We start from the raw sequence: 22,761 nt of genomic DNA, 5'->3' as shown, positions 1-22,761 counted from the left end.
TAGTCTTTTTTATCATTGGCATTTATTATAGCAGATAACAGCTGCTGAGAGCCTTCAATCACAGAGCTTTTGAAGGCTGATGGAAGCATCAAGCTAATATTTTCAATGGCTCTGGGATCTGAACCCATATCCTCGGGATTAAGGCAGATCAAATGAAAATGCATACCTCTTTATAGACAAAATCCACCTATCCTTTACCACACAGAGAATGAAATTTGTCTGCACAATGCAGAGTCTAAAGCAGTGATTTGAGATCTTTTCTATTTTATTATTCATATACAAGCTATTTTGCTCCTACTTTGGTATTACAAAAATGACACAATGCTTTGGCTTCCCCCCTGACAAGAATTAATGCCCAAAATGTAAATTAATAGGGAACTGGTAACGGATACACAGTTTTTTCCTTTTAAACTGCTTATATTAATTAAGTTATGAGCAGAAATCAAAACATATCTTCAGAAAGTTATAGAGAAACTTCTCTAAAAACGGCTGGCAGGTGAGTTCCTCATGATATCCAGCTTCAAGAAATACTCAACACCTGCCACAGGATACAACATTCACATTTGTTCACACTCTCCAGAAAAAAACCTCAGTAGCTGACTCTAGCCTAACTGGAGCCAACGAAATCCTCCTTTTTCTTCCCCAGCTGAACACCAAAACAACTTCATAGTCATTAAGTACATCCACAGACAGATACATGGTCCTGATTCTGATCTTACTCAGTTTTGAAGTGGCTGAATGATGAACTGTTGTAATACGAACAGAATCAGACTCTGTTCATATTATATGTGAAGATGTGCCTGGAAATGGGTGAAGAGATGGTGAGCAGTTACAGAAGCGAGCAGTTCACCATTAGAATGGAAGAATTGCTTTCCAAGACTAAAAACAAGCCAAAGAACAAATAAAGTTTCTGAAGCACATGGCATACAGGGAGAGATGAGAGACCCGGGTTTGTTCAGTTTTAAGACACAAAGGAAAAGGGGAAAACTTATTGCTGTGTACCATGACCTACCAGAAGGCTACTGGAACATTGGCATTAAAGGGTGGGATTTCCACCCTTGGAGCTATTCTAGACTGACATGGACATGTCTCAGAGGCACCTGATCTAATCAGACCTGCTTAGAGCAGGATGTTGGCTGGAGGTCCCTTATGACCCGCATGACGCTATGATTCTATGGAAGACAGGAAAAATACAGTGTTTTTGTCAAGGTATGTCAGTAAGAGACTATTACAGCCTTTCAGAGAGGTGAAGGAAAGTTTCCCTAAATCTTTACAGTGTAACAATCAATACACTTCTAATGACTTTTTCAAATATTCAAAATAATACAGTATCAATCACATGACTGAAAGAATGAGCTCAGAAGCACACATATGACTGCTTTTTTGTATGGTGGTTTTGCATGTGTGTGTGTGTGTCTGTTCACATTTATCATCAAAGAACAGAGCTCAAGCTTGCAAAATCAGCCACTGAAAAGAAAGAAAATACCATTGCTTGGTCAAATCTAGGATGTTATGCATATGAAACAGGATGTGGCCAGGTAGTTTAATTTTTTTACTCTGGACTTTGCCATTTTAATGTAATTTTTGCAAATATTTTTTTGCTATACATCTGCCATACATCAAGTAACATAGAACTTGCCCAGAAGTAGACACATATACCTCCACACAGTAAGTACTGTAGAAGTCTGCTTTATCTGTTGTATGTAACATTATACACACGTACAGATACAAACTTTGAAAATAAACTAGAACCAGATGTCACAGTAAGTAAAGGCCTAAGATCTGGTCTGAGACCAGATGTATACTCTGAAATTTGGCCATAAATTCGACATATTTAATTTAACCTTAATTTTAATTTGGTATTAAAGGAGTTCAATAGAATTTAAAAATAAATAAATAAATTATGCATCTGTAAATTTAGTTACATTCTGCACGCTCCATCATTACTTGTGGTGATTTACTCATCACATTATGAATGAGCTCACTTTAACAACAAGAAGGCATCTCTCTTTCTTAAACAAAAGAACGAAGGTGATTATACACAGAAAATACAGGTAGAATCATCTGACGTTGTTTTCATATCATTTCATGTAATGCTGCATATCTAGGATTTCTGCCATTCTTTAGAAGAGGAATTTTTATATTTTATTGTGCAGCTACAGACAGATCCATGTTTTTCCCTTCCACACCAGGGAAATCTATTGTATTAAACTGTAAGAAAACAATTTACACAACATGCAAGGTTCCAAACTTGGAAACCCACACTTTAGTCACAATAATTTGCAGTAGGCATCTTAAATAAAAAATCTTGATGTTGAGTGTTTACAGCTTCCATTGTGGACACAGGCTGCCAGGTCATTTGGGTCAGATTTCTGACCTTTTTGAGAAAAGCTAACTTACTTCTTCAGAACTGCTTTAGTAGATAAGCTGTGCTGGAAACACTGCCAAAATAGATATCAACATCTTAATACTCACACCTGCTGATCCCTGATAAAATCACAGAACCACAAAGCATGCAGGTTGGAAAAGACATCTGAAGGTTATGTCGGCCAAAATCCTGCTCAAAACAGGGCCAGCTACTGAAGTGAGATGGGTTTGCACAGGACTTCGTCTAGCTGAGTTTGGAATACCTGGAGTGATGGAGAGTCCATGGCCTCCCCGTACAACCTGTTTCAACATCTCAGTATGCTCATGGTAGGGAAAAAAAAAGGAAAAAGAAAGAAAAATTGTCCTACCATCTAAACAGAATTTCTTTTGCTAAAACTTGAGACTTTTGCCTTTTGTCCTGTCATTGTGCACCTCTGAGAAGAGTCTGGCTCTGTCCTCTCTATACTCTCCCCATCAGAGAGTTGAAGACAGCCACGAGATGCCCCTCAGCCTTCTCTTCTCCAGGCTGAAAAAGCTTACCTGTGTCATGTCATGTCCTCCATGTGCTCCAGCACCCGTAACAGCCGAGTTGCTTAGCACCTCACTGGGCTGCTTCCATTTCACCAGCACCTCTTATGCTGGGAGGGCCCGAAACTGAGCACAGCAATCTCTTTCCCTGATCTCTCCTCTCCTCTCCACAACTCTAAACAAATAAATTGGCATGATTGCAGAAAACTTATAGATGACATAAAATGTCAGAACCATGCTCAACTCCTGTGCAGAAAACTAATATTTTGCCGCCAATCTGAGCTTAAAAGAGCATATACACGTGTACTTTCTTCAACATGAGACCTTCAACCAGACCTGAATTCACCTTCAAAGACCTGTAGATTTCCTCTCGAGCTGATCCTATGGCTGGCTGTTCTCACACAATGTGAACTGGGGTGGAGTGAGTTCTTCCCAACTCCTTGTGCCTATGAGTAACCTCCACGAGACCCTTTCACCTCTTGGCGACTGCTATGTCACCCCCTCGCTCTCCACAGAGAAGTAGTTGCTTTCTTGAAAGGGCCTTTTAGAGAAAACATGTCCTACAGTCTGGTATTTCTCTCTCTCACATTTCCACGTAGGATTCGTACCTATCAACCAGAAATTAGTCCCGCTTTGAACAAAAGTCATTTTCAGCTGCTCAGCAAACAGGTTGGGGCTATCACAGACACAGGGCTGGAAAAATAAGCAAAGGGAACGGTAAACAGTGAGTGGACACCTTGTTTATTCAGAGTGCTGCGGTTTATTGATGTTACACACAATCTCAAGTTTAGTTGATCTTAGATGTTAGATGTTTTCTCTCACTTCCAACCTGATCTGAAAGGGAGTTTTCTCCAGCTGGCTAGGGAAGCTTTCAACAGCCGTAAAGCTCTCCTGATGCCATTGTCCCCTCATCTGTAGAAAGAGAATAACCTTAAAGGAAAGGTCCTTCACAGTCACCACAGACTGAAAAGAAGAAAACTCAGCGGCCTGCCTGTTGGACAAGTCCAGACGGACTTCTTTCACCTCTTTGAGGGCATGATAAGAGAGGAACTGAATATACAAAAAGGACAGGCTGTCTCATAACCAGCATTCAATGCCTGACTGCAATACCAATACCAGTACCAAGACCAAGACCAAAGACCAACATACCAATACCAAGTAAAACCCACTCAATATAAGCAAGAATATAATAATAATGGAGAGGGATCTCATCACTGTACAGCACTGTTGGATGTATCTGTAGTGTTCGTATGAGGGAAAGTTCTTTGGCAATGACACCCTGAGAATCTGGAATGAAATGTATCTTTTTTTGAAACAACAAATGGAAATTAAGTCATCATCTGCGGCAGATTCCTGTATCTGCAAACAAATCCAACTCAAGAAAGGTTGTTTGTTATTTTTTTTTTAAATAAATATATTTAATTCTATTAGATCACCACCCCCCCCCAGACACATCTATGTGAATTACCACGGTAAGTACGAAACCTGCCCCAGTATTGATTCAGCTGGCACAACCTTCCCCTATAAAACCCTCTTCAGAGCTCCTGCATCAGGGTGGTCTGCTCTCCCCAGCTGCTGGGGAGATGCTGAATTCCTGTACTTGCCCCTCTCCCTCAGTGCCTGCTTTTACTGAAGCGGACACAGCAGCAGCTTTAACTAGTCGGGTCACATATATACCCACAAATGCAGCAAGACTCACGTCCCTCCGCTCCTGCAAGCACCACGCTAGTGCTTCATGAACTTGCTGCTCATCGTCAGGCTGCTGGGGCGGGAGGAAGAATTCATCAGCCAAGGAAGCACATACCGTGCAAGCAAAGATTCTCCCATGTCTCGAAGGAAAAGACGGGACCAGAGAAAAGCCTGTTTTGGCTGGTGGGCCAAACCATGCTGGCCAAGGTAGAAAGTCTTCTTGCTTCACTTCCTGAACACTGTTAGTGCAGATAGTGGTATACCTGACCACATCTGAAAGTTTCAAATTATTTTTGCAATTTCATGCAGCTTTGCCACTTCGGGAACAGACTTTTTCAGCTGCCCGTGTGAGCTTAAGAACAGATTTACCTGAGATCAGGTAATAGTAGAGAGGGAGTTTGAAGAATCATCCAGTGAAATAAAAATCACTGAAATAAAAATCACTGAAATTTGATTCTTCTCCTACTCTACTTTTGAAAATTAGGTTTGAGAAGGTCTTACGTTGGCAAGTATCTGTAAGAAAACAAGGTTTCTACTGGAGAAACAAATGACTTATCAAAGCTACAAAGATGATAAATTATTAAATTAGAGGTAATGGCTTTACAGGCATATTAATTTTCATATTTTATAGCCATGTATGCACGGCTTTATTTCCCTAATGCAAACCACAATACCTCATGAGGGCTTTAAACTCTTTTGTCTTTGCTGTAGGTTTGTCTGCTTTAGGAAAAAAAAAAAATAAAACGATGGTGCATTATTTTCAAAAGTGGCAGGAAGTGGGTTTTTAGCCGAATCAGCTTAAAAAATTCCAGCTGTGTTCACGTTGAAGCCATCGAAAAGTCTAAGCCCAGGATCAGCTCTCCATGCCAACTAAATCCTTTTCATGCTTCAAAAAGTAAATTTTTTGAAATAATGCCAAGCCTCTCCTTGGAAAAAAAAAAAAATCTTAATTGGTTGATATTAAAAAACCAGAAAGTGTCATTCTGAAGATGTAAGTGCTCTCATTTTTGTATGCTAATTTGATATTGTGCCTTCTAAGAGCACTCAACATATTAACACGGAGACTGTCTCGGAAAACTGCAATGACAGGCATGCAGACTGGCTATTTCAGACAAGGAGGAATTTCTAAGAACTGTAGAAAATAAATGTGTTATGAACTATCCTGTGCCACTGAAACGCACCAGAAAGGCCACAAAAGTTTACCCAAGGAAAACACCGTCTTTCATTCCCCGGCTGGTTGTGGCTCAGTAGAGGATAAGGGAACTCCTCTCTTGTTGTCTTCCGAGATCAGCGGTTGTTTTCAAGGAATTTATGTATCAGTTTTAGGTTCACACCTAGTAAAATCTCTGGGACCAAGAAGCAGAAAACGCAGGTGCACATATTGCTATATGTATGTTACAATGTTTTGAATACGTATGCTTTTTTGCATTAAAAATAATTTACTGCAGGATTGTGAATACATCTATCCTACTGTCTTTCCCTCTCTGATTCCCGTTACACTATTCATTTTTGTCTGCATGTATACTATGATATTTATCTTCTCCTTCTGCTGTTCAAAACTTTGCATTCTTGGTCTGTTACATGAGAAGGAAAGAAAGCGAACCTTGTCATTCCCAGCCATTGAACTGAATGAGCAATCAGACACTTGTCTCACATATTTCCCTTATCCCTGTAAATCTAACTCTGCAGCTCCTTTAAGCTGGGAGACTGAAAGATATAGCCTGATTTATACAGATGTTAAAAGCAGCCAAATATTTGCCAATTTAATTGATTCTGGGCTGACAGAAACTGATTTATTCTGCATAACTTGAAACTTTTAGAAGCAAATGTATTTTTCATTAAGAAAGGGAAATGGTATTAAGCAAAAGAAAAGAATTCTAAGAAACTACAACAAATGATCAGAAAAACAGGTGACTGAGAAAGCCTATTGCTCTCAGGGAAGGATTTACAGGATCTTGTTTTTTTCAGTTGCATTTGCAAAGCAATATAGGAACTATGAAATTGCAAAGGAAATACTAAAAGGAGACAATAGTTGAGACAATAGATAGTTGAAAGTGAACTTTAATACGTCACGAATTTACTGCATAAGTCTAAAGCAAAGCCCTTTTTCTTCATTTCAGAATACCAGTCTGACTCTCTTAATGGCTGAAAGTGATGAAGAATTTGGCTTTGCCTTAATTTTGTTGGTTTGAGTTTGTTTTTTTTTAAAATAAAATCAACTGCCAAGGCACATTTTTTTCCATTAAGCAACTTGGCATTCTGGGGTGATTGTGATGTCTCCTCATCCACATTCTAGAAGATAATTTTGGTGAGGCAATCATTTATCCCAGAGCAGTAAGATTAAGCAGAACAGTTCAAAAGTCTGGGTATTCATTCCAAACTATTTCTAAATGTTGCATTTCACAAAATTCATATTTGCACTTGAAATTTGTACTAGAAGTAAAAACTTCTCATAAAAATAGGGTGTGTTTTATATGAAGCATTTACTTACAGCCCCCAAATAAAAATAAAAAAAAATTCAAACCCAAAACCATTCTTCCTTCCCCAGGATTACCTATGGCATTAAAAATGTCCTATCACACTTCCGAGATGGTGGCCAAATTAAGAATTGGCCAAGTTAAAAATGAAGAGCTCATCCCTGAAAGGTTTTCATAGACCAGACTCTAAGCTCATGGTGATTTGAGGGCGTTCACACACCAGGTCTGAAATTCACTTTCTCTCCCCAACAGACACACAGATCCTGCATTTCTTGGCACTCCCTGATTGAACTCGTGGGAGTTGCGTACTGGTGAAATGCTGTTCCAGAGATTTTTCTATCAAGATGGTTTGATAGAGGGTTCCAGAGAAAAAGGTTTTTTCAGATAATGATGAAATACCATGGGCTACAGTTTCTTGTAGGTAAGATGGTAGCAGGACATTTCTTCAAAATGTTGTCTCCTGATTGTATCACTGTCTTGGATATAAAACAATTATTTTAAGATCATTAGTTAAAAGTAGTTATACCGTGCTTCTGAAAATAATCTAGCTATAATCTGGGGCATTAAGTGTGGTAATCGAGGAGCCTCTGTGGTGTTCACTTTTGCATAAATGACTTGCTGGGTGAGAGTAGCAGTTGGGAGTATAGAATGATAGAATGGTTTGGGTTGGAAGGGACCTTGAAGATCATCTGGTTCCAACCCCCCCGCCATGGGCAGGGACACCTCCCACTAGACCAGGCTGCTCAAAGCCTCATCCAGCCTGGCCTTGAACACCTCCAGGCAAGGGACATCCACAGTTTCTCTGGGCAACTTGTTCCAGTGCCTCACCACCCTCAGAGTAAAGAATTTCTTCCTGATATCTAATCTAAATCTACCCTCTTTACGCTTAAAATCCCAAATAGTAGCTGCTGAACAAAGGGACAGGAAACATAGCCTCCACCTTGTCCACACAAGAAGCAAGAGACTTTTCTTCAAGGAGAGATGTTAGCTTATATTCACAAGGATAAGAAGAAAAACTAAATTATCTGAAGGGCATTATGGTCCCAGCTCCAGAGTGGCTTCATGGGAGAGGCAAAGCTATCACACCTTATCTTCCTTCCGCTGTGATACCAGAGTCTTAGCTTCACTAAACCGGTCATCAGGATTTCTGCTTCCAGGAAGAAGCCTTATCAATGGTGGGTGAAGTAATGATGCAAATGCAATTGTACCAAGTTTGCATTGAATAAGGATGGAGGAATGAAGGGAAGGAAGGAAGGACAGATGGTGTAAACCCTCCATTAATCACCATCATTCATTCCATTACTGGAAATACGCATTTATCTTGATTTGCACGCTTCACAGTAAGACAGAATATCCAACATCACACCGATTCACACAGGTAATGGAATATTTTTCACTCCTCAGTTGCATCCCCGAGACCCTAACTCTGTAATCAGATGAATATGGGAAAACACACAGCCTCCTTTTAACCTGGTGTCTGCTCCAGCCATTGCCATCTGAATGTAAGATGAGATGAGAAGGCATGCTGCGAATCAGCAAACTGTGTCCCTGTGACAAAGGCCTTTCCTTGAGAAAGAGTGCCTACTCTTTTTATTAAGGAGAGTTATTGAGAAGACTGAAAAGTCAGCACCAAAAAGAACAAAATACATATGTTGAGGAAACAGCCGGTTCAAATGACAGGATAAGGTCTCGGTCTATGTATTTATTCATGGCAGGATCTCAGTCAACGCAGTTCAATAAAATGAGTAATTATTGTGAGTCACGTCACTAATTACATCTGATACACAAAAAGGCTTGTGCAGCACCACATATCAAAGTGCACTGTGAACTCATCCAGCATGGAAACGGCTCACAGAGGAGCTCTTGTTACTGGTACTCAAACAGTCCTGAAAAAGATAGGGTTTTAGACATGCCTGTGACATTTCTCTCTCATTGCATTTTTTTTTTGAACATAAAAGATGTGTTGCACAATAATGGCAATATAACTGCCTATGTAGAGACTTCAGCATTTGCCTTGGACAGGCAACACAAGGGAGAATTGTGATGAGAGAGCAGTGGTATTGGCCAAGATAAGCTGCTTTCTTCTATGACAAGTAGAGAGAGCTAAGATGTGTCGAAACTGTCAAAATGTTCTAAGATAAATTTTGATTTTTCCATAACAAAATAATAATAATAAAAAGACATGGTTCACATACAGGTCAAATTGCCTGAGTTGTAGAACAGAAAGAGATTGAAGTCATCTCTTAGATCTACTTTTTATTGTGCAAGAAACTTGAGTCTTCTCAAACTTTGTAAAATTTGGATGAGTTCTTCATCCAAGAGTAGGATTAAATTTATAAGCTTTTCCCTTAATTTTGGTGCCTTATAATACCTTGAAGACCATGTACTTATTTGTGCTTTCCTACAAGGGTACCTCTTGTAATAACTTCAGAGAACACGTGAAGAACTGGACCAAACATCGCCTGTGACTTCAGCTTTATTGCATGGTTGTTTTCATAACTGAAGTCACAGCACGTGGCATAATCTAACCAGAAACAATACACAAAATTCTACTCTCCTATACACTCATGTCAACAATAAGGACAGTGAAGGCAAGTCAGTGACACTGACACTGAACAAGAGTGAGTGTGAAAATAAGCAGATTCAATGTCATTTGGCATGTGGGACCTCTCCCCAGGGAATTCTAGAAAGAATACTGAGGTTTTTTTACATAATGCTTCCTTAATTCAGTTTCTACAGAAGTAAGTTTTATTGCATTATGTTCTCTGTTTATTTTAACAGAGAAAAAAAAAAGACAAAACAAGAAAAAAATCCATATAAAGAAAGGATAAAGTCTAAAAATGACCCCCCCCAAAGACTTCAATTTGTAAGTTAGGTATTTGTCTTTAAGAACAAAGTTGTCAATTGGTTGTTAAATGTAAAAATACTAACTTCACTACTAAAGATAAGAAATTTTATTTTTAGTTGACAGTATTCAAAAGTTTTTAGATCTCCAGTGCGAGACAATTGAAGGGGAAGAATTATCACATGGTTGGTGTTCAACACTTTATAAATGTTATTTAAGATCCATGAAGCTGCGAAAGCCACAAATCAGTTACTTTTGAGAAAATCTGACCCACAATTTGTGAAAATTATGCAACTATATAAACACACACAAGATTTCTGTATGAGTTTTGCATATAATCTCTCTTTTTATTTTCTCTCCTTTTTTTTTTTTTTTTTTTTTTTAAATGCTTTACCTCTACTTCATTTTGCAAGTAGCTTTCATTCCATGGACACCACCAAAAGACCCAATCAACTGTTTGAGCATAAACCGTTGCCTACCAGACTGTCATCAGCACAAAGTCCCCCAAATAATAAATGAACTTTTTATTAACTGTGGTAACATTAACATTACAATGAGGGATTGTTTAAAAACAAGTTGTACTGCTGTTGCTCAAGAGCTCAAAGAAAATGGTTCTCAGTTCCTTTCTTTTTCCTTGAGGGTAACCACAGGGGTTGCATTAAATCTTTTAAAATATGTTGACAGTTGAATAAGTGCTGCTGTTGCTCTGGTGACATTTTATGCTTTTTAATTGTCATTAATGAAGCTGACTGATACTTTCTTAAAAGTGCTTTACGTGTTCTAGTAATTTTATGACAAAAAGAGGAACAAAGCCGTCTGCAAATTAGCCGTGATCCACTTCTCATATGGAATTTTCACTGAAGACAATGGGAGAATCTGCATGGGAAATATCTGCTTGACCAGACATTTTAGGTAGGAATGCATGAAATGTTCCCAGTAAATTGTGGAAATTATCACTTGGTTGTGCATCTCCACGTAAATGCAAAGCTCAAAGAAGATTTGTTTGAGCACAATTTCAAAAATAAGTGCTTGAACTGCTTTGACTGAGTCAGAATCTGATATTAAAATGGTATGGCCCAACATTTTAGGGTTGCAATAAAACCCAAAATATAAATTGGAATTAAATTAAAGTCAGATCTGACGCTACCCTGGAGTATAACAACTCCTTTCTTATTTTGATAATACTCCCACTGATTTGAGAAATGTTTTGCCCCTGTAAAGACTGAAGGATACAGCTCCCAATTATCTGTTGAGGAACGTGCAGTAACAAGGAGGAATGCATGTAGCTTGAGAAACAGCAGGCACTATACTTGATAGTTCATAAACAGATAAGGTAAGTCTTTTGCTACAGGGAGAAAATAAACTATGGTGCTTTAAATTATGATGAGTGATTTAAGTAGATTAAGGAAGATCTATTCCGGGGACAAGGAGCCAGAAGAGGTAAGAGGAGGGGGGATGGTATACTAATGGTTTAGGGAGATGTGTTGAGTCCTTTGCTTCCCCCATCCCAAGTTCCTTGGCTTTTGTGTGCTCCATGGTAACACAGCAGCTGATTCCCCAACACTACTGCAGCTACTGCATCACGGGCTCCACATCTTTCCAATTCCAGAATCAGAAAAAGCTGGAGCCATCTTTCTTTCTTCAACTGCAGTGGCTCTTCAAGTGCAGATGTTGTACAAATACCGATGGTCCGAGCCATCACAGTTGAACAGGACGATTAGGTTATGATAAATCACTGCAAGCAAACTGAGAACCCTTTTTCCTGATTCTCCCTAGACCCAGTGCCATGGATAACCACATATACCTGTGCAAAGCATGCAGTTCAGCTCCAGCCTGGCCTTTTCTTTCATCCAAGTAAATGTCTATACAAGGTACAAAGCGATAGAAATCAGGCCTCAGGGTTCTATACGGCACTGCAATTTTCAAGACACTCAGGGTGCAGACAGCAGTAAGTTCCACACTCACGTCAGACGCACATTTAACAACCTCAGCTAAGTCACAAACTACATTTTAATTAGACAAGGGGCCAGGCTTTTGATTTCAAAAATAGAAATTAGGGTTGCAGTCCTTCATCCATTGAAGTTAATTGCAAAATCCCTATTATCAGGCTCTTGAGGTATTACCCAGGCTTACTTTTTAATTACATTTGATTCTTAATGAAGTAGATGGCAAAGAGAAAAGCAGCCAGTGATTCAAACGATTCGCATTTTTATCTTTCCTGATGAACAACAGAATAGGTCAAGATACTTGCTGGATTTTCCCATGAGAAATGCTGCGATGTGAATAAGCTCAATTGACTTGGTCCTGAAGGAGCAGGTTAGCTTTGAAAAGCATCACTCATTTTCTCCTCCTGTATACATTCTACCCCCAAAACTTATGCAATGTAATTATAGACACCAAGCCAAACCCAATTCAGAACTTGAAAAATATCATGTAAGTATCCTAAGCTTGAATGACTTGTATTTATTGTGTAATGTCATTTAAACCATAAGGAGTCCTAATTATAGTTTTATTTTCAAATTATGCGCTTGAAAAGAGTGACAATTCCCCATAAAAACTGACAACTTCTCAGGGCATGGAGACAGCCCATAACTTGATATTCCTACATTATTTAAAAAACAGTAAGCTATGAAGCAACTCATGCAGAAAGAGTACGTTATCACACTTGGCAAGAGGACAATACAAAGTTTCACCTTTTTCTCTTATATGAGTATCCATGTAAATAAATTAAGATTTCTAGAACAGACATTAGTACTACAGGTGGGGCAATTACCTTGTTATACACAACAACCTGCAAACTCTTTTCACGTAATGAAAGCTGTTTCTTGCCATCTGGAAATTCGGCTTAAAAATAAAATTACCGGGCTTATATTGTATGAAAAGCACAGCCCTTTATTTCAGGCCTTACTTGTCATATTATAAAAATGTATAATTTCTTACTTTTATGACTTCAAAAGATCCATTAAAAAATCAAAGACTTTAAAATTCAACTTTTTTTTTTTTAAAGGTTGAATGTCAAGATAAGTATTAGAAAAAGTAAAATGTCCATTTTAAGAGAATCAGATAGTATTGCAATGATGACACTTACTTCTCCTTAACTTTCACTGAGGTTAGACACTCTATGTTTTCACAGAATCACAGAATTGTAGGGGTTGGAAGGGACCTTCAGAGATCATCTAGTCCAACCCCCCTGCCAAAGCAGGGTCACCCAGAGCAGGCTGGGCAGGAACGTGTCCAGGCCGGTTTTGAATATCTCCAGAGAAGGAGACTCCGCAGCCTCTCAGGGCAGCCCCCTCCAGTGCTTTATCCATTCAAAGCATCACTTTGAACATCAAGGAGAGGACACAAGACGTGCGAGTAACATACATGATATTGCGGAAGCGAGCTGCAATCGAGGCAGCCCAGCAGGGTTACAGTCAGGAACTGGAGAGCTGAGGCTGTGTCCACAGGGCTGGCGTGGGGTGCCAGAGCACTTGGGGCTCCGAGAATCTCACCAGAGGAAGGGGCTGTTGTATGAAGCTCCTTTCAGGTAGGGATGGAGAAGCTGAGGTTTCAATTCACTCAGCCATTATTTTTTCTAAATCCCTAGGTTTGGGTGTTTTTGCTCTATAGGTGGTTCTGCCTATCAGACTTGCAGGACACCTGTGATGAGCTAAGGAACAAACCACAAATCTGTTCAGCCCAGGTTAAAACCATTTGCCCCTTATTATAACTTTTTCCCATTCACAAGGTTGAATACCGCGAAACCTCAACACTTCCTACTTCATGCCCATACCAGAGATCAGGGGAAGCCTAGATGACTTTCAAGGCCACCGTGGACACAATGTGGAAATCTGAGTCAGCCTGTTTCACGTGACAAAGCTGCAGATGTAACAGACAACCACAGCCAAACTCCCTTCTGCACTGAGTTGTGTAAAATCAGTACCATCTACATTAAGTCAGTGTTACTTAAGCAAGGAAAAGAAATTCCCACCTACTTCTTCATTTGGCAGTTCCCTCTTGGAATGCCATTTCTACTATTGCTTTTACTGGAACCCAGCCAATTTACACCTATTGAGTATCACGTTCATAAGTTTAGGGCCCTACACTCCACAACATACGGTGCCTTGTAATCGTTCTACCTTTTGATATTTGTAGATGGTCTAACTTGGCACATCTCCCTCTGGATGTCTCTCAGACTCGAGAGTACATAGTTATGGTCATGGCTGCAAATAGCAGTTTGAGATACTTACTAGCTATTGTCTTTAAAGCGATTTTTTTTTAAAGACTATTCAGAGCACCCAGAATACTCCCATGACGGGACATGGCAGTTGCGAACCACACAAGCCATCCTAAAGCAGACACATCAGTGTGGGGAGTGGCGAGCCCTCATGCCTCAAAGACAATCGCAGGAAAGGCAGAGAACTGAAGAAAACCCTACATAGGGAAATGGAGAATTTCTGCTCAAATTTAACAGAACTGGTAAGCCCAAAGAATACATATTCTGAAGTGGTGGCTAAAATCAGTATTTAAGACAGGGAGCAATACTAGAAGAATAAGCTACCTTACTATTAAAGTAGTACTGGGGTAATTGCAGCAATGAGGTACTGCTCATCACTGCAGAAGTAAAAGCACCTTTCTTTTGAAAGTAATAATTTGGAATCCTTGTTTACAGTATGCAGACATCAGTGACTGCTACACACTCTGTACACCCGACACATTGTACAAAGTGCACAAGGAAAGATATTTTGTCAAAGGACTCCTTGCCTTGCTAACTATCCTGGTAAACCTTCAGGCAGCCTGATTTTCAGAGTATAAAGTGTCTCAGTTGGGCATCAAATGAAAGCAACTCAAATCATGAATAACTTCCACTACGTGCCATGTGCATACATCTTTCTCAACCAAAACTAAGGTTAAGAAAGAAAACCTTTAGTTGTTAGTAAGCCATAATAACTCTCAACATAAATAGAAGATATTATTAATTATGTACCTGTAACTACAGTAGCAATGAACTTCATGTAAAAATCAAATTTAGGCTGACAGGTACCCCAGCAACACAAACCAATTTCTACCCAGTTATTGAATTTAAAGAGAAAATGTTCAATCATAACATTTGCTTAAGAATGTTTATCTTTTTTCTTACCATTGAATGTTAGAAACACCCTTGCTTGGGGCTGGGAAGATCCTTTTACACTGCTAAAGTAAATAAATATCCCAATCAACACGTGCAGCGCAAGAAATGCCATCTCTTCAGATTTCCAACTTAATATCCAAGAAATGAAACCTGAAAGACAGAGATATCGCATTACTGTTGTTATACAATTCCGTGGAGCACAAACAACACTACAGAAAGATCTGTGTTAGAAAGCTCTTCCAGCGGAAGCCATAATAGATGACAATGTGAAGGAGGTACGGCACTTCTGGTTTTTCTTTGTACATCGGAAAATGGTTTTCTCCAGCAGTCTTCTGTGCTGGCACAAAAGGAGCTCTCTGCCTGTTAGTACGAACCAACAGAGCCTGAGCTTTGGCTAAGGCGGACTACAGCATTAGGTTCAGTTTATTTAAATAAGGACAATTCCACCTGCTGGAAAAATAATTACACTAAATGTCAAGGCAGAGCAAAGCAAGGACAGGAGATAAAGTTTCATGAATAAAAAGCTGGCGGATATTTTTAGACTTCTCTCCTTAGTTTACATCATATTTGATCTCTCCCATGTTTTGGGGGGGGGGGGAGGGGGTGTGGAGACGGACATGACAACAGGGTTCAGTTGTTTGGTTGTTGTTTTTTTTCCTTTTTTCTCTTAACACACTTGAAGTCAAAGGTGCTTGGAAACGAGCATTAAGTTTCAGTAAGTTGAGTACTCTAATAGCCCTCTACATCTTCTTTTCAGATGAAATCCTGACTGTGTGTGTCACTAATTTCAAAACCATTGAAACCAAAAGTATTTCTACATGCTTGAAACTATTAGTCAACATTTGCTTTTTGGGCTAGGCCCTTTCGGGATACTTCCCCGCTCTCATAGACCTCTACAGAGCAGTAAGAATCCCCAGTGTCAGACAGTGCGTTACACTTGATACTTCTGCTGCCACCCTGCACATCTGCTGAATCTACATTCAGTTTAGCTGCTGAGAAGACTGAGCTCCTCCAAGAATCAGAAAACACCCCAAAATAAATCTGCATCTTTCCTTAGCTCAGGAAGGACTTGAGCTCACTGGAGTCAGGGGCACTTTCCTATCCATTCCAATGGTCTTCGGACCAGACCCATAAAACCCATCAGACATTAAAAGCTGAATATTGTGTATCTGCTATGCTCCTAAACTGCATCTCTTCAAAAAATTCTTAAGTCCAAATTTCATTTCACCTATGATAACAACTTTGTTCTTCAGCTCAGTGAGAATAAAACACACTCTCATTTTAGGCCTATTCTTCTCCCGTGCTTATATGTATTTTTTTAATTTTTGGCATCAACAGCTCTTCTACTAGACACCACTTACTGGTTAATCAAGTGATATATTTGATTTTACGGTAACTGGAAGCACTTTGAAGGATACAACCCCTCCAGCTAGAAGACAGCATGAAAGGCCATACATTTATTTCATGAGGAGTTTTGTTGCCTGTGCAATCATCTTACGCTTCTTTACCTCAGCTCTGCTCTAGCACGACAGTCCCTCCAGTGGAAGCCAATGTTTCTACAGGCTTGTTCGGTCGGTCCCTCCGAGATTCACACCTGTCCTAAAAGAACCGGCTGTAACCACCACCGCATGGCAGGAACCAGCTGTCAGACAGGGATGACTTTAGGTCAACACCAATTTGGGCTGGATCCACACCAGTGACTTAGCAGTTAAAAGCCCCCTATCTCATTACTACCTCTGTCATTCCCTATTCACTCACTGTAAATCGTTCCGAAAGGCTTCTCTCTGCATGAGAACTTCATCCTAAGTTGGGGGTGGGATGGAGAGCGCGCAAGCGAGCGCACAGCTCTGTAGCCCACACTCAAAACTCTCCATCACGATTTGCTCCGGAGTACTGAGAAATGCATGAAGATCAAGGAATGCTTCAACTCTCCTAACTGACAAAAACGCCAGTGTCAGAAATTTGCCGGCTACAGATCCGGTCTACAGGAGAAACCTATCCACTCTGGCCCAGTTCCAAATTATCTCCAAAGGTCTGTTAACTAATAAAATGATAGTTGCAGAGTTTTTGCCAAGAATAATTTTTAAACAGGCTGCACAAATTCTAGTATTAATTCTGCTCTGTGGGCTTTAAATTTAAAACCTTATGACTAGCCCATGGGATATCCTTTAACTTACCCCTCTTCTAAAGAGAGAAATGCCATTAAATCCTGATAAAATTTCTTTGTCAGGCCAAAACAAATAGCCAATCGTACTGAACATGTGATTTAACAGATGCAATGGGATTAGTTTTTTTACAGCAGTAGCACTATGCTGTCTTTTCAATAGAGATAAAAAGTCAAAGAGGAACAAGTGTGTGGCTTTCTCTCTTCCCTTAAATGATATTGTAGGAAATAATAATAAAAAAATCCTTTCAGCATTCTTTCCCTCCCACTCCCATGCCTCCTGCCAATTCTAGTGCAATCAGTTACAGGAGTGAAACGTTGCTACATTTCATTGCTCAAATTGCAGATCTTCACCGTTAACACAGAAGTGACAGGCAAATACAAGATTCAAATTCTGAGCTGCGTGGCTCCTACCCAGCTGTTAGACACAAATAACAAATGCATATGGTGACAAAAAGGTACCTCAGGGTGTCTGACACGTGAGTTACCTAATGGAAACAGGTTTAATTTCAGAGATTTACATACCTGGTAACTGAACACAAACTCACTGCAGGTTTGAATCTTGGTTTGGGCTTATATCCCAGTTCTGAATTTATCTCAGTAAGTCATGATACTATATTCAGCATGTCCTGTGCACATGATCTCTGCTGACAACCCACAGACCTAAAACCTTGCAAGTACTTTTAAAGAATCTTTTAGGACAGACAAAAAGCAACGTCTAACTACATTTCTGCTCGTGTACCCTGTTCTAACTGTAAACAAACCAGCAAACCGCTACTAAAGTGAAGTGGTGAAGTTTTCCTGCCATGGAGGTCACTTTCAGCATGCTGTATTGCTTTTGGAAAGTTATTACATAGCCTTGCTGTAAAGTGCTGCGCAGGTGTCATCCACTACCGGCAGAGTCCTACCCTCAAATACTGTAAGGAAAATCATTCAGCAGAAGAAAGGAAAGAAAGAAATAAAGGGAAAAAGAAAACCCCGCCAAACACACACTATGCTAATCTGGAAAATATTGCTTTAACTATCTGTGAACAGTAGGAAAATTCAACCATCAAACACATTTCACATCTATTACAGCAAAGAAAGAGAACTTTCAATTATGCTTACCCAGCTATTGGAGGAACCAGTAATACAGATTTCTATCTGGTTTCTACCAGTTTATGGACTCCACTTCTTTTACCAGAACATTTTAATTCCAAACCTGGCTCACTGCGGGGAGGGGGAAATAAAAAAAAAAATTTAAAAAAAAAAAAAAGACGAATAAAGAAAAGTCTCTCTTCCTGCTGGCTGCAAAGGTACTCCCGGCTCCTTTGTAAGATAATCCTTATAGCTGGACTCCTAAGGCACCGGGAGCGCTGCTCCCCAGCCCTCAACCCCGCACCTAGGAGCGAATGGGCAGCGGCGGGGCGGGGAGGCTGCGGGCTCTGGTTTCCAGTGACGGGCGCTGCCCTGCCCTCGCCGCCGCCGCGCTACCGAGGCGAGGCACGGCGGCCCCCGGTGCATCATTAGCTGAGCAAATAGGGGCTGGAGCTCATAAATAACGGCGAGGCCACACCCCGCCGAGCGCGGCGGCGGCCGCCCGGCCCGCCCCGGGCAGCGCGGGGACCGGGGCTCCGCGGGCGCGCAGCCTGCCTTGGGTATGGGGGCGCAGTGCAGTCAAAAGCTTTTTAGGGGAACGCTGCTCTTCCTCCCGGCTTCTCCCCGAGAGGGGTTCAGCGGCAGGTAGCCTCCACCGCTCATCCGCGCAGTTTGCGCGCCCGCGGGGCTCGCTGGAGGAGGGAGGGGAAACTCGCCGGGAAAAGTTTCTGCCCCTCCGTGCGGGCCGTCCCGGGGCTCCGAGAGCGCCCCGACGGCAGCGGCCGAGCCCGGGGGGAGGCGGCGCGGAGCGGGGGTGTCGGGGGAGCGGGATCCCCGGGGGGAGCGGGGGTCCCGGGAAGCGGCGGCGGGTGGAGGGATTCCGCGGGAACGGGGAGCTTTCGGCAGAGGCCGGTAGATGTCACTGAAGAGAGGGAAGGAGGCAGGGTGGCGGTGAGGAGGAAACCGGGTCACATCCAGCGCCGGTCAGAGTGATTTCTTCATGTTTTTTTTTTCTTTTTCTTTTTTTTTTTTACCATTGAATTATTTCCTCGATTTCAAACTTTAAAAGAAAGTGAGCAAAGAATAGTAAAAAAGAAACGTTAGAGCAGTAGTTAAGATTTGTAGTTCAGTCTCCTGATTGCTCCAGGAGTTTCACTATAAGCTTGCAGAAGGTCTTTTGCAGTTCAGGAGACTGGGAGCTGCATGTGCATCTCTTTTGCTGAGATATTGAGCTATTAATTGTTGCAGACTTTCCACTTCTGGTGAGATTTGTGCTCTTATAGCTTTGGAAATTTTACCCAAGCTGTCTTGAAAGTGAACTGCAGCATAGCTCCATTAAAGCCGCTAGAATTTTCCAAACAACAGTATTTGGGTTCTGGGTTAGTTTTTCCTAAGTTGTTTTGCAAGCATATTCTGTTCTAGTCTGGACTGCTATTTGTGAACTTAAATCAAGAATTCCACTTCTTTAGGGAGAGATGGTCTCTGGTCCAGCTGAGGCTGCGCAGGTTGCATGGCAGGGTACTGTCACAGCAATACTTCGAAGGAGCGCGTCTCAGCACATCTCACGATCCTCTTGCAGCCCTGTCCCACAGGCAAAACTATGTTAACAAGTAAACAAGTACCCACAATGAATCAGTGCACATGCTCAAGTTACAATTGTGTTTCCAATTATTACACGCTCTGGCCATACTAACCAAAGCAGTCAATAATACTAATGCATTATAGCCAGAGTGCAGGGAGTAGCCTGAACACAGTGCCCTTACTAAACTTATTTTGTGAATACATGTGGATGTCTTTACAGCCTGTGTCTATAGGCTACTTTGGGTAAAAGCTCATCTGCGTGAGTTAGGGTCACACGTGTTTCAAAGACAGTTTCTCCCCCAGGCTTCAGTGCCAGCCTAGCAAAGTCAGTGCTTTCTTCAAGCAAGAAATTTCAGTGTTGTGAGGCACTTAACAACCCCAGAGAACGTGAAAGTGTGGGATTTGCAACTGATGCCAGAAAAGAAATGGGTCCAGAATTTTGAAATGCTTGACCCACTTCAGATCATATCTTGAGGATGAATTAGCTGATGCCGTCAGATGAACTAAACTCCCGAGATCATGAGTCCTTAAAAACATTGATGCTCTTCCAGTTCTCCTCCTTAACACAAATAAACGACACAGAAATGCATGAACATTTGCTGTCCTAGAGAGCAGCTAAAGTAAGCCATCAGAGAGCTTGTTCTCTCAATGGGCCGGCGGTGTGGCTGTGAACATGATGCTGCTCATCCTTGACATGTGGTGACGTTCAAATGCCTCAGTCTGACAGCAGCACCCTGGCAAAAGGAGAAGTCACTTGTTTGCTTTGGAAAATCCCCACAACTGAGTGCAATTAGAGATCATCACACCAAGCAACAGAAGTGAATCAGCTAATTCAGTATTCTCTGTCTTGCTGTGGTCTGTGCAGGGTGATTCAGAGGAGAGTGCACAGAAAACCACAAAGCAAATACGAAGTAACCTCTCTTTTAGGAGATTTTTGGGAGATGTGTAATGGGTGGCAATACCAGTCAAAGAAAAAGGAGAATGTTACCATGAAATAGCAACACTAAAAATGATGATGATTCTAACTGTCCTCCCCAAATGTTTTTGCCATAAAAAAAAGAAAGTAGTATGATGATTCTATTTTTCTTCTTAGAATTCAAAATAACCATCTTCTATGTAAGATCACAAACACATGCTCCTAATAATATAGCATTAGAAAAAGACAACAAAAAGAATATGCTCAAGCATGAATCAACATTAGCATTAGTTAAAGTCACTTGTGTTTGTCAGTGCTTTTGTATGTATGGACACTGGGGAGCCATCTGGCTATCTGCATTTCTTTTTCACATGTGCTAGCTACATCAGAGATAAAAAGGTAAAATGGAACACTGAGGAAAATTATGGGGCTTTCCGACACTCCCTCAAGGACTTTGGGTTTATAAAATAGCAAATGAACTACAAAGAGACAAAGGCAAAACTTTAATCTGCGAGATACCATCGCACTCGTATATCTGTTAGGCAAAGCAAGAGTATGCTAATTTTAAAAACAAAAAGCAAATTGAAACAAGAATAAGCATGCTATATTGATTTATTTGTATTTAACATGTGCATATGTGCAGGTCAGAGCATGATAATTAACTTTAAAAAGCAGTTTGAACTTCACAGCTGGGCCGAGTGAAATGGTTAAAGTTTTACTTTAGATGTTTTGTAATAGCATGTATTAGCTTCAAGCAAAACTCATGGAATGGAAATTACTTCTCCAAACTATGAGGTGGGGTTTCAATATTTACTGGCATGAATCAGCCCTGTGAGTGAAACGAAAAGTATGCAAGACACTTGCTTTCCAGGCTGTGTATTTTACAGGCCAACACAGGGGTGAGGACAAATGAGTTGGACTCTGCTTTGCAGCTGATTTTTAACCGTTCCTGTATTAACACAAAGCATACGAGGCAGTGTACGATTTCCTTCTAGTTCTGATTTGGGGCGTGTGAGATTTATAACTGAGTGCAGGTCCTCCTGGTTGTGTCACACGTGTGAGGATGGAGTCGGACCCCGGCTCTCCGCATCGGAGTCAGGGTGGTTCTGATTCTCGCAGGGTGATCTGAGACGGTGAAAAAACCCTCGTGGCCAAAACAAACAGACGCTGATTTTGTTGTATCTGCGTATGGTGTTTGTTTCTTACCCAAACAAATCATCTACATGGACCCAGGCCTAGCTTTAGACCTAAACACTAAGTGAAGCCAGGACCGAGAAAGACAAGAGTGGATTTGGGTGTTTACTTAACACTTTGTTTGGGGGTTTGGCTTGTTTTGTTTCTCCCCGCTTAGATTTTAAGCTCCTGAAAAAGTGAAGAGATTATAGGAAGCAGTAGGACCAGAAGGAACACAGGTTTAAAAGAGGGAAGTCAGAGAAAAGAAACTAAGATGGATGAAGATGGCAGAGAAGGAGGAGAGGAACCTCCTGAGACACAGTTGGATGGTTAAAGACAACGAAGTGGAAGAGAATCAAATACTTTCACTGGATTGGCAACAGCTAGCCATTAAGAATCAACAGGTTCAATAATCAGTTTCTACTTGCAACACAAGCACAGACTTAAAATTCAGACAAGATCAAATGCTAGCTATTATAAAGAAAAATGTAGCAAAAGTGACCACCAAATGTAATCCATTCCTTCCTTAAAAATCGAAGGAATTGTGTATACAGTAAGTGTCCACATTCCAAGTTATGAGAGAAAATGCAATTAACTTCTATTTACTCTGTCCTCATTTGTGAGTGTCAAATCACCTTTTAGAAATGCAAGGTCATTAGGTAATCCAATTAGTTCATCGTTGTTTATTTTCTTTCTTACAGTTACAAGAACTGGGCAAAGTGTGAAATATATCAGCAGTTTATTGTAGAAAAGCTTATTAGGTGTTTGTTTTGAAGGTGTGCTAATATGAATAGCAATTTCTGTTCTTTTTCACAACAAATAGTCCAAAGA

General features: G+C 40.7%; 1 protein-coding gene across 2 annotated transcripts in view; it reads right to left on the bottom strand.

The window, feature by feature from the left end:
* The window catches only part of SEMA3C (semaphorin 3C), a 123,344-nt gene extending 104,650 nt beyond the window's left edge, over positions 1-18,694 (bottom strand). Inside the window, exons 1-2 of one of the 2 annotated variants that reach the window (XM_074578530.1) lie at positions 18,291-18,694; positions 15,029-15,169 (exon numbers count right to left, since the gene is read on the bottom strand). In XM_074578530.1, the coding sequence (XP_074434631.1) occupies positions 15,029-15,131 (103 nt within the window). In that variant the 5' untranslated portion in view covers positions 15,132-15,169; positions 18,291-18,694. Of the gene's footprint in view, positions 1-15,028; positions 15,170-17,708; positions 17,772-18,290 lie in introns of those variants that run through there. The other variant, XM_074579378.1, reaches the window with a different exon arrangement.
* Between the last annotated feature and the right edge of the window lie 4,067 nt (positions 18,695-22,761).

Source organism: Larus michahellis, chromosome 1, assembly GCF_964199755.1.
Source record: "Larus michahellis chromosome 1, bLarMic1.1, whole genome shotgun sequence".
Lineage (NCBI taxonomy): Eukaryota > Metazoa > Chordata > Aves > Charadriiformes > Laridae > Larus > Larus michahellis.
This window is presented reverse-complemented; position numbering and strand designations above follow the sequence as displayed.